This window comes from Onychomys torridus, chromosome 1, assembly GCF_903995425.1.
Source record: "Onychomys torridus chromosome 1, mOncTor1.1, whole genome shotgun sequence".
NCBI classification, from domain to species: Eukaryota; Metazoa; Chordata; class Mammalia; order Rodentia; family Cricetidae; genus Onychomys; species Onychomys torridus.
Genome location: NC_050443.1, coordinates 141,135,141 through 141,148,554, shown reverse-complemented (window position 1 = coordinate 141,148,554; position 13,414 = coordinate 141,135,141). Strand labels below are relative to the sequence as shown.

At 38.0% G+C, this 13,414-nt stretch overlaps 1 protein-coding gene across 43 annotated transcripts in view; it reads right to left on the bottom strand.

The window, feature by feature from the left end:
* The window catches only part of Trpm3 (transient receptor potential cation channel subfamily M member 3), an 819,880-nt gene that overhangs the window by 237,359 nt on the left and 569,107 nt on the right, over window positions 1-13,414 (bottom strand). For all 43 annotated transcript variants that reach the window (XM_036207853.1, XM_036207600.1, XM_036207631.1 and 40 more), the window contains exons 4-5: window positions 11,744-11,957; window positions 8,127-8,251 (exon numbers count right to left, since the gene is read on the bottom strand). In XM_036207853.1, coding sequence (XP_036063746.1) covers window positions 8,127-8,251; window positions 11,744-11,957 — 339 coding nt within the window. The remainder of the gene's footprint in view (window positions 1-8,126; window positions 8,252-11,743; window positions 11,958-13,414) is intronic.

Genomic DNA, 13,414 nt, shown 5'->3' with positions numbered 1-13,414 from the left:
ACTTAAGCCATTAAGTTTGAAGGTTGTTTTTATGCATCCTTAGATAAAACTATCTTGTATTACTACTGTCTTTTTTTGATACCTTAAGATACACCTTCTCCTTTTTTGGACTAGTTGGTGTAAATAATTTCATGACTGCTGGTACTCTCTGCCTCTAGGCATGATTCCTCATTGTTGCCTGGAATTCCTGCCCTGGACTTTTGATCAGTTTTGATGTTTGTTCCCTGGGTGGTGACCAGCATCCTCCAGTCTCTTCATACTGCTGACCAGAATTCCTCCCCTTTCTATTGGGCAGATGGTCTGCCTTCTGTTCTTGCTAGTTGGTTAGGCTGACTCTATGAATTGTATGTTTTTCTGTATCTCCATATATAAATTAAAGCTGGTATCACAACCACCTTATGGAGATGGTTCAAGTTGTGATTTTTCAACATTATGAAGGTATAAAAAGCAATACACATTCAGTAGAAACTCCAAGTTCTTCTGGGTTAGTGATAGTCTATTATGATACTTTGTAGTGGCAGCAAACCATAGCATCCAGGTATGCATATGAATAGAAAGGTAAGGGTTGATTTAGTACCCTACAGTGTCCTTTGGCCACTAAACTATATGAGCTATTCAGCCCTTCAAAATAGGCTCAACTGTAGGCTAATGTAAGTATTCTGAGCAGCTGGACTAAACTATGATGTTCATTGGGTTAGGCATGTTAAATGCATTTCAATTTATACTATTCATGACTCATAGTAGGATTATGGCACATAACCCTACCACAATCTATGCTCCAAAGAGAAACTGAGATATAAACCTTAAAGAACGATGCACTCAAGTCAATGATAGCTGTTATGATAGACACAATAGTGTTTAGCAGGTACAGTATTGGAGGCATTGGTTTAAATCTTAGTCACATCCTTCACTGGTCATGGAACATCTGGGAATTGACTTAATCTCTCTTTTTGAAAAAAGTTTTGAGGTTTTACATATTCTTATTTTATGTGTATGGGTTTTTGCCTATGTAGATGAATGTGTAGCATGTATGCAGTACTATGGAGGCTAGAAGAGAGTAACAGATCTCGTGAGACTAGAGTTATAGACAGTTTAAGCTGCCACGTGGGTGCTGGGATTCAAACCTTGGTTTTCTGGAAGAGCAGCCAATGATCTTAACCACTGAGCCATCTCTGTAGCCCTAGTTGACTTAATCTCTTAGTGATTAGGCTTACCATCAATAAAATGGCCATAATGAGTTTTTATGCAGGTAACTAGATATCTGGTGATACTTAGTAAGCAGTACAAAACTGTTAGTATAATAACTGATTGTGATAAACTTCCATGCTAAACCCCTGTAACATCTTGACACAACCCATAAGTGTAGATAGTTTTCCTGCTTCTTCAGTTACCTGAATACAGATGGGTTTTTTTCTTCCTTCTAAGCTCTGGGCTTTTACCACCTCATGACCATTCTAGGATAATTTTTGCAGAATTATCATCTGTCTTTCCATCAATCCCTTTCTACCACCAATATATAATGAAACTCAAATCTATGTTGTCTGGAGGAAGAATCCCTCACTGTGTGGCTCCCATGGACTACCCTGTCTATTTTCCTTATTCCCCAAAGCACCGATACCATATATTGCTTTAATCCCTTACACTGGACCTTCCATTGACAACCCCATCTCCCCTCCTGTTCCCTGACACAGAAGTACTGTCTATGCTGCTCCAATCCCTCACGTTGTGACTCCCGTGGATGACCCATCTCTCCTTGGTGCCATCTATGCTGCCTTTCTTCTTGTACATATTCCTGCCTTCTTGTCCCTCCACTAAAGCAGTTGTGACCAATATGCCAGTGATGTCAAAATAACAGTTCCAATGCCCCACCACCTCAGTCTGTCATTAGCACTTGGCTCCCTCTGCTCTACCTTTCTGAAGCACAGCCTTCCCCTGATCTCCATGACTTAGTGCTCAGTTCCTACATCTCAGTCATTTATACGTTCCCTTTGCTGGCTCTTTTCCCTCTACTTGGCCATTAAATTGTGGTGATCATCAGGATCGAGGACTTCTTTTACTCACTGCCCACCTTCTCATGGTGATGCTCACTAACCACTGGGATGGCCTGATTGCCATCCATCTGAGATGACTTCAAACCCAAGCTTTGCTTGTAGGCAAATCTTTCTGCTTTTGCCTCCCACACTGAGTAGTTTGCCAGAAATTCTCCTAGAAAATGTCTCAAAGGAACTTCAAAGTGAACATGTTCAAATCCAAATTCATCGTTACCTTAACCAAAACTTCATTCCTGACAGAAGTGATCCTAACTGTTGTATTGGCAGTTTGCCCAGAATCTGTGTGGTCCAGGCTCAGCAAGCTTTGGCTCTGTCCTGTATAACTGACAGATGTAGGTGTCTTTCCTGGCCTCTCATATCCTCTGGGTACATCTCATCTAACCCAGTCATAGAAGCCCAACAAATCTCATGCTGGGGCCACCGTTTGGGTGTTTTTTGAATTTATGGTATGAAGTCATATTTGGCTTGCCCCTAAGAAAACCAACAAATGTGCTGAGTTGATAACTACGTTCAATTTAGTAATAATATTGTGTTACTGACCTTTGTGGTTCTTGGCTTAAAATGCAAAGATAGCATTAAAAGGATTACTTTTCATAAGAATTCTCAAAGGCTATAAAAACTGAAGGAGATAAACTTGTAATTTATTGAAGTGCAATACTGAATAGAGGAATAGTTCAGTAATTAGATATGTCAGAAAATCTGCCAAACATAATGTTCATCCTTAAGTTAAAATGAAAACATAGCTTTGCTTCTGATTTTAGATTTTTTTAAATTTGGTATGTGTCTGGTTAATTTGGTTTAGTTGGAGATACACATTTCAGAAAACTTTCAGTCACCTCCTAAATTCTGGCTAAGTTGTTTTCTAAAGTAAGGAATATAAATTTAAAATGTGTTAAGTGAGAATTGGAATTTTCTAGAATTTCTTTCCTGACTTCACACTGGAGGTACTTTTATAATTATCTATCTAAGCCAAGATTTTTTTTTTCAGGACAATGAAGGGTTTTAGTTATCTACTGAGTATATTTTTCAAGTTTAACTTGTAGGTGTTAAGATATTTACCAGTGTCCCAAATAATAGTCAAAATATTCTATCACTGAGAATTTTTTTTTAGGTCTCTTAATATGATAAATATTATTAGAGTTGTCTCTGGAAAGAGTTGGATTTGGGGTTCTAGTTCATGGTTCATTTACTTAACCCCTGCAAAACTATTCCACTACAGGGCATACTCAGTAAGTTACATCTAACTTCTCTACATATAATCATGATGATGCTATGTAGCAACAGAAAAAACACTTTTATAATTTACTTAGGGATGAAGACATTAAGTGTTCAAATGCCTTGTGTTCTCATGCAAAGTATTATATTAAGGTTTAATAAAAAACTAAACCAAATTATATTTTCCAGGCACTCTTACATTGGAGAAATGAATTAAAATTTGCACCCCCTCATACCCCAATTCTAACATTGAAATCCTAACCTTCAAGGTAATGGTGTTAGGAAGTGAGTTCTCTAGGAGGTAATTATGTCATGAGGGTTGAACCCTTAAGTCTGGAGACTACTTGAATTAAGATCCTAATAACAAGAGACTCTGGAAAGATGAAATTGTCATAAAGTTGAGAATGAGGAAAGATATATCGTTACATTTTGTATTATTTTTCTGATAAAGTATTGATCCCATCATGCCTAGTTTACCTTAATTATGGAATATTTATTAAGATTGAGGCTCTAGGTTGAGTTCTGATAATTATGCATTTGACATATGCTGCCCAGGCTATTCTCAAATTTGAGATTCTCCAGGTGTCTTGGCTGGTGTTTACAATCATGGGCCATTATGGGTGGCCTTTTCTTTTTACAAGAACAGTACTTTTATTCAATGTGAAACTTGAAAAACAAAAACTTATAACAAAAGAGCCTGGTAAATTCTATGCACCCTCCAGCTCATCAGCTCTGTGAGAATAAAGCAGCAGAGGGGTCAAAATTCAATAAACCTTGGTGACAGATTTATTGAAAAACTAGACTATCATTATTTTTTCAGTGCACTGTATAATCTGACATTTTAATTTCCATTGAAAAAAAGAAATTTTGACTATATATCTTTTAAAAATGCAAATTGCATCATACAAGTTGATTATCCATACTAGTAGGGTTCAGCATGAATTTTTCTGTGTGTATATAGCATAGACTGATCAAATCCATCTTCCTCCTTTTAGATCACCCATTCCTCCTTATCTCTAGTGGACATTCTTATATCATTTTTAAAGCTTCTATATATAAGAGAGACCATGGTGTGCTTATTTTCCTGTGTCTTGCTTATTTTACCTGATGTCACCAATTCCATTTTACTGCAAATGACAGGATCTCATTCTTTATGATCAGGTATGCCATCACCAGTATATGAGTTTCATTTATACATATCTTTGGTAGAATTTATTTATTTATTTAATAATACCTGTTTTCATTGTAGTTAGGATTTACATTTCCCTGGTGGTTAATGCCATTCACTGTTTCAATATGTTAAGTAACTAGATTATTTTCCCATTTTAAAGTTAATGATTTGCTTAAGCCTTTTTTAGTTTCTAAGTATTCTAGCCATTACCCCTTTGTCAGAGAAGTAATGGCAAATATTTCCTCTCATTCTGTAGGTTGCCTGTTCATCTTGTTGCTTCTTGTACTGTGGAGTCATTTTGAATTTGATTTCATCCCAACTAGTCAAATTTTGTTTTTGTTTCTTGCCATTACAGGTCGTCTGCTGGAACCACAGCCCCTATTGGGGTCTAGAAAGGCTTCCTCTTTTTCAAATTCCAGTGGCTTCAGATCTCACATTTAAGCCTTTGATCCTCACCTCCCCCATCCCATTTCAATGATGTTTTTTTCTTTTATTGAAACTAGATTCTTTTCTTACATAATATATCCTGATTATGGTTTCCCCTTCTGCTGTGGGTATTGCTCTGTATAAATAAAGATTGGCCAGTAGCCAGGCAGGAAGTATAGACTGGACAAAGAGAGAGGAGAATTCTGGGAACAGGAAGGCTGAGGCAGAGAGATGCTGCCAGCCGCCACCATGACAAGCAAGATGAAAGGTATCGGTAAGCCATGAGCAACGTGGCAACTTATAGACTAATAGAAATTGGGTTAATTTAAGATAAGAACTAGATAACAAGAAGCCTGCTGCGGCCATACAGTTTGTAAGCAATATAAGTCTCTGTGTGTTTGCTTGGTTGGGTCTAAGCAACTGCGGGACTGGTGCATGAGAGAGATTTGTCCAGACCCTAGGCCAGGCAGGACCAGAAAAAACTCTAGCTACACCCTTCCTGTACGATTTCATGTTTCTCCCATCTCCCCTCCCATCTGGTTCATCTCAAGCAGAGGGTGAGAGATGAGGATCCAATGGGAATCCTTTGTTTGGGGATATGCACTCTTCTCTGCACCAATTAGCATTTTCGAGGCCTGTGTTAAGCAATGGTTATGTGTAGGCACATGGCATCTCTGCTCAATTGCACTGTGCTACTTGTTTAGTTTGCCAGTGCCATGCTCTGCAGGACATGCTGCTCCACAGTAGATCTTGAAGCCAGCTTTTGAGATGCTTCCAGATTTTATCCCCTCAGGATTCTTTTGGCTATCTGGGGTCTTATGGTTCCATATAGACATTAAGGTCACTATTTCTAGTTCTGTGAACAATGTCATTGACATTTTGATAGGGCTTACACTGAGTGGAAGGTATAGTTAAGGAATATTAATTCTTCCAGTCCACACACTTTTACATTTTTTAATGTCTTCTCAAATATATTTCTTCAGTCTTTTATAATTATTACTGAGTTCTTTCACTCCCTTGATTGTTTATTCTTCAGTATTAGTTTGGTAGATATTCATTCATGGCACTGTCCAGAGTTCACACAGCAAGTGCCTGTTGGGTTCTTTCTGTGTTGCAATACTAATCCTTTAATGGACATCTAGTGCATTTAGGTCAGTCAATCTGGGATGCTTCAGACCCCCAGTGTGGACTTTATAACCCTAAAAGCAGTTCTGACTCAAAACCGAGCTTATAGCCCCATTGGTATTTGCTGGGAGAAGACTTGGTTGTTTATTAAGAAAGAGGTAAATGCTGGGAGCTTCTACTCACATATCTTGGATCTCCTACTTTTATCTTACCTTTGTTCCTGCTCTCCTAGTTTTCTGTGAGCTGGGTATTGTTTTTACTAGATCTCTGGGAGCATGAATGATGAATACATACCATTTATGGCATATATGAGTACCTTTCCATACCTTCTGGGCTAGCACTGAGACGGTTTTAATTGGGATGCCAGAAAACATCTTTTAGCCCTACCAGCATGTGTACATTTCTATTTGCATATGATGGAGAAGTGATAAGAAGAGGGAAAATGAACCAGGACCGAGTTCCCCTACTCAAATGGGAGAAATCTCTAACAGCAGTCTTACTTCGTGCCGTCCTTTTGCATTCCCAAGGTCAACAAACATGGAATAGGAGAGGCCAGCATTCTCTGCCTATGCTTCGGCCAGTAAGATTATTATTTTGTTACTGTGTCTTGAAAACAAAGATACAGCTATCACTTATTCATAGATTATATGAATGAGAAAGTTCTAGAACCATAACCCCAGTTGAAACATAATTAATGTCTATGATAGAGATACTAAAGTCATAAAACTTCCAAAATGATTTCTGAGCCATCCTAACATTTGAAATAACTAATTTATACCTTAATATTTGCTCTATTAAAAAAAATCAGCATTTACTTAAAATCCAACTTGGAGTTTGAGGCAAGTTTAGTCTGTAAAAAAACTAGTCTCAGATACTCTGAAATGTTACTAATAGCCACTTTCCAAGTCAGTCCTGCCTCCCTCACAGTTTGGGGGTTGCTGGCTACAATATGCAAAGATATACAATGTGAAGGATCCAGGAAACTTTAGGTAAGAAACCCCTATTCTAATATCTCTGTCCTCTGTCTCATGTCTTCCTACTAAATCTGCACTTCTATATATTATTTGGTAGTGTTGGCCATGCATGCACATTTGATATCACTTTAAGAATCTGTACTTCTGTTTAATGGCATCTTCTCCACCTCACTAAAAAAATGTCTACATGAGGTGAGAATGATGAGACTGTACTGTCTCAATAAAAGAATCAGTTTTGAACCAGTTGATTCTCAGACTTTAATGCCTTATTTTGGCTCCAAAGATCTCTAGATAAAAAACTGTTTAGTATAAATGTTTTACTCTCTGTCAGTCTTTGATTAAAGAAGAGTGAGTCATTCTAATAGACTGAATAATGATAAAAATTTTATAGAGCTATTGGAGAAATAAACTATACTCACCTGCTCATTAATTTATCAATTCTGATTCATGGACTTTTGAGAAGTTATATAGAGGGCAATGTCCCTTGGAAGGTGGTAATGCTGTTTATATTTTATAAGGAAATTCCCCAGAAAAAAACAGAAATAAAATCATAACCTAGAAAGAAAGTGTGGGGGGGAATGCTCTAGACTTCTACTGCTGGTAAGTGTGTGGCCCTGGACGTAAGGAAATGGAACAGACACTCACACGCACTCTTTGTATTTTGGTCAGGGCATTTTAAAGCAATATGGAAATACATCATAGCCAAGTATTTAGCAAAAAGAGGGGCCAGCAAAAGAAGTCATGATGGTGAATGAAAAACACTCCCTTTGGCTTTTCTCAATTGGGAAATGACCATGTTAATACTAAAAAAAGCCACAGCCTTGTAGTGGGAAAGTCCTGTTCTGATGGAGCACCACTCTGACGGAGCATCACTAATGGAACAGCCAGTTCATGTTGCCTGATGTTACATGTCATAAATGCAGTTTGCTATAACCAGGCCAAGAACATGTGGTTTAAGCAGGGGCCGAGTGGTTGGTAGGTCTTAATATTTGAATTTTCTTGGTTGGGAGATTTGACATTAGATAGAGTTTGGAAACCAGGTAATCATTTAGTAAACCTTTCATAATACAAGTTTGACTTTGAGAGATGGCCTCAAAAGTATCATCCTGTGCGAATTATAGATGTTAGGAGAAGTCAGATAATAGAGCACTGTGCAGGACTTACATCTCTTCCAATCAGGTCCTCCTGGTTTTCCACAATTCCCCAGGGGGCAATACCTATGGTACATATCTTCCCTCGAGACTTAGATGCATGGTCCTTTAAGGCATCTCCAACATGACGAATGACGCCTAGGAGCAGAGAGAGAGGTATTAACCTTATTGTTTAAGGGCAGTGACCTTCTGCAGGAAATTAATGAGTGCCTTTAACTTGGGGGAGAGAATTGAATATACAATTTTGATACATTTCTATAAGAACTACATTTAGAAGAGCCCAGCTTTATAGCTGGGCGGTGGTGGTGCAGTCCTTTAATCCCAGCACTCTGAAGGCAGAGCCAGGTGGATCTCTATGAGTTCGAGCCAGCCTGGTCTACAGAGCAAGATCCAGGACAGGCACCAAAGCTACACAGAGAAACCCCATCTTGAAAAACAAAAAAACAACAGCAACAACAAGAAGAGACTTCATAAGAGTGCCTATAATGCAGATATATGTGTTAGATTCAATAAAAATTCAAACAATGCATTTCTTTAATTCACATGGAAAAACAGAGATTATCTAGTATCTATAAAGAAGAAATACAATTAGAGGACCCCTTTCTTATAAGCATAGTGATTTATTACTATTCTTGCATCCTTGGAATAAAAAGCACAAAAGTTAATTTATTCTACAGCCTGTGAAAGAATTAGGGTCATTTCAGTAGTTATTTACCTAAGATTTTATTAACCTCAATTTCCTCTTCCTATTTATAGCACATAATGTGGAAAGCCTAGTAATAATACTGTCTTACTCAATGGCAAATTTATGCTAAAATGGGTAAGTGTACCTTTAATATTCATCATTCTATTTGTTTCCTCCTTCCGTTAATGATTGCCTCACAGTTAAAAGCAAGGACGTCCAGATTACAGCAGTAGGGAACCCGATCTTATCTTAAGAAAGCATTTAAAGAATATACAATTTCTAATCTTTTACCATCCTTCTTGGGCCATCTTCTATACATGACACATAAGATACATCTTCTAAGAATTTACACCGATCAACAGTCTCCTGTTCCCTAAGAAGCATTCATCCTCAGGGCCATACCTTCTACAAACATTAAGGTGGATAGAATTCCTTGCACATCTAGCAGCTAGTGAGTCCCCAACAGTGCCACGTTTCACTGCTGCATCCTCCAGTGATGCCTAACAACTTATGAGATGCGCCCTCTGATGGGAGGATGGGATGGTCAGTGTGTTACTTAGCTTGTGGGTCTTGAGGGACAGTCTGACTCCAAACAAGGTCTCAGAAACCATGCATGGACAGGCAGAACACACCAAGCAGTTTCTCCATGGAGACATCAAACATGTTTCTATAACTTAGTTGTGACATAGACATGAGATCAGACAAGAGTTTTCTTTTAGGAATCAAATAAAACTATACATGAGCTTGAAGAGACACTCTTTTCACCTCTTGGCTTGTCTATGTATCATCTAAGTAAAAATATTGCTGAACACAACTTTTAGACAAAAAAGAGTAAATCCATAAATGCTAATGTTAATATGCAAAATACATCAGGGCTGGGTTCAACAAGAAATCTAACTTTATGGTATGCCTCTTTGTCTGCCATGGTTTTCTTTACCTGCTACCAGCTTTACTGGCCATCATTCAAGTCCCATATTCTGAACTAGAGATGAGCTGTTTAATGTATAGTATTTAGGATGTAATTTCTTCCCCTCCTACTTTTGAATGCATTTCATAAAAGAAGAAAAAGAACTAGCAATCCAACTACTTAAATATAGAAAATTGGTTAAAATTTTTTTTGAGCCTTGCATTGGATGGGTCTCTCTACATCAGGAAAGTAAAGGACTAAACAATTCCATGCAAGCACTTTCTACTTAGTGAAGGTGAAAATGTGGGGGCTAAAATCTGAATAGTAACTAAAATTGTCCTTTAAAGGACCTACAATAAGAGTGGACTGAGCAGGTCACTAGAAAATGTTGCCAGCTGATGGGCCAAGGTGAGATTTTACAACACAACACTGGGCATGGACCATCTGCACAGTTCACTGCCAAAACATGCACATTTAGCTGTGTGCTGACTGCTCACAAATTCTAGTTATAAAGGAGATTTTATAGTTTTGGTGTCATTCAAACATCACCAAAAAAAAAGAGTATGTACCACCATGCCTGGCATTGGTATGCTTTCGTTTTTGGTTTTTGTTTTTTATTTTGAGACAGGGTTTCTCTGTGTAGTTTTGGTGCCTGTCCTGGATCTCGCTCTGTAGACCAGGCTGGCTTGAACTCAGAAAGATCTGCCTGGCTCTGTCTCCAGAGTGCTAGGATTAAAGGTGTGCACCACTGCTGCCCAGCTCCATTGATATGCCTTTAATAGGAACTCAGGGTATCTGGTAACAAAGTTTACTCTATTATCTGTAGCAAGAATCTAACTTTAAGTGGTTATTAGAATTAATTTGTTAACATGCCTGTATCATAATATAGAAATTTATATGGCAGGCTGGAAAAAGTATCTGGAATCCATGGAGGGTTGGAATTATCTATCTATTGATAGATAGATAGATATGTTTTAAGAAACGTTTAACAATATAAACACACATGGGTCTGAAGAGATGTTCAGTGGTTAGCAACATGTACTGCTCTTGCAGAGGATCTGGGTTTGGTTCCTAGTACCCATGTTGGATAGTTCACAACTACCTGTAACACCAGATCTAAGAAGGATCTAGTGCTTCTGGCTTCTGAGGGCACTACACTAATGTGCACAAACCAATTCAGACACACATGCATACACAGAATTAATAGTAAAATATCTTAAATAAGCATGTGATAATCTAGACTTAACCTTATCATTCATGCTGCAGATGTAAACAACATTTAAAAAATTAGGGCTGGGAAGATACTCAATGGATAAAGCACCTTCCATACAGTATAAGGGCCTGAGATTGAATCACCAGAACCCATGTAAAAGCCAGGTACAGTAGTAGTATGAGTATCTGTAGCAGACCTATAGTGGCAGATAATGGAGAGTTGTCAAAGGCTCACAGGCCGGCTAGTCTGGTGTATACAGGACTGAACAATAGGTAAACTCTGCCTCAACAAGAGTGAAAGGCAAGGATTGACACCTGAAGTTATTGGACTATAGGTAGTAGTCATGCCAAGTAGTGGCTATGGCATGCACAATCTCTGTCTCTGTCTCTCTCTGCCTCCTCCCTCCCTTTCTCCCTCTCTTCCCTTCCCCCTCTCCCTCACGCACACACTTTAAAAAAGGTATTTGATATCAACTGTGAACTTGCTTAAATAATGAAGGCAGACATTCCAATTTAAAACAAGAGTTAGTGGATACCTATGAAAATCTCACCTACTAAAAACACGCTGTGAATTTCCATTAGTCATGTATACAAATTCTCTAAGTCCTGAGATAGCAAAGCCATTTCTCATATGCAGTTTTTCTTAGTTGAAAACTATCTGTATAGCTATCACTTAGGTAAAGAAAGGAGAAAAAGAGGGATAAGCAGGAGGGTGGACACATACGGTAGAGATGAGGTGTAGAGAAATATGGACATTTTCAGTGAGGCAAAATTATTCTAGCCACGACATCATTGCAGCGGCCTTTCTTTATTGCACGATGATTACCTGTGTTGACCCCTCCAGTGAAGATCCACGCTCCGGTTGTCATGGCTGCTTTGATGAGCCCTTTCCCGAAGACTTGCTTGAGTTTGGGCTGGAGTTCAAAGTTCTGCAGCCCTCCATGCACGGAGATGAGAAGCTTGGGAAGCTCCAGCTGCCATTCCTTGGTCATCAGGTGTAGCAAGAGATCAGGTTTTGTATCGAAAGATACTCGGACATACTAGAATAAAGATGGACAATTAGAGAAATGGACAGGGCAGCCTGGGACTGTTTGTCTTTGTTAGAGTTATGTATGCCCGACTTGAAGAAAATGTCTTCACATGTGAAATCAGATATTTTAAGGAGAGGGGATTATTTCCTTTACCAAAAGAGGCCTCAGGAGACAAAGGGATTCCCACTTTTAAAGGTTTTGTTGAAATTGAGTTATGCCAATTTGAAAATTCCTTGATTTTTATAAAATGTAGTTTAAATACAATTTTCCTGGTTAGATCTTTTCCTAAAACAAATCATGTTGATATTTTGCCATTGTCTACATTTGTACAATTTAAACACTCCTAATATTTTCCAATATGATCAATCTCTTTAAATAAACTAGATGTCAATATAACTGTCTTTGTGTTTTGTGATCCTGTTATAATTTTGAGATCCCAGAGGACTCTAAAGTTCTACACTATACAATGAAAAATTTAAAATCAGGAAACAGCAGGTTATATTTAACTATAAATGTATCTCAAATGCCTATCTATTATCTACCTACTTATGTAAAATCTATCATCTATCAATCAATATCTATCTTCTATCTATAATTTATTTATCACCTATGTATGTATCATTATCTACCAATCAATCATCTGTATTTATTTATTTAATTTTTATGAGACACTATATAGCTAGGGCTGGCCTGGAACACGCTTTTCAGATTAGGCTGATTTTAAACTCACAGTGATTCTCCCAGTTCCAGCCCTCTAAGTGCTGACATAAGAGAGATGTGGCACCACACCCAGCTCAAATGTTTTATCTTTAAAAGACAAGTGACAGAAGACAGGCCAGCTACTCCTATATTCAAAAATGAAAATTTATAGCAGAAATAAAGGTTTTTCTATACACAACAGGAAATTCTAAGTATATATAACAAATACTATAAGTACAATAAATACAATGATAATATATAGGACCATATATATGGACACATAAGTTTTAGTTCAACTACATAGTTGATATACTAGGCAATGATAGAAAAATCTTTTGAAATATACTATTGACTTGGCATGAAATGCAGAAATACTCAATTCCTAAAGGAAGTCTGCATGGGGACACAGAGCAGAGCTGGATCTAAGAGATTCTCCCAAATACTGCAGCCCTTCAACATTTGACCTGATGACTTTCTGAAGTCTGGGGGAGTCCTTGGGGAGCCCCCACAAAAAGCTGGTATACATTAAAGTGCTCAACTCTGAAATGTTAGGAAGAAAAACTAAGGAACTATCTAAAAGAAGGCTGTAGGAAACTTGCTTATCTCAACCCTGGAAGACTGAGGTAGGCTCTGGGTGGACCGAAAAAAGAATTTGCCTTTGATTATTTCTAAAGGCAAGCAGGTCCCTACACAGGTTTGTCATCATTACTTAGTGTGGTTGGAGACCTAGAACAAGGTATGTTAATGCCAATTGTTTAGATAGAGTG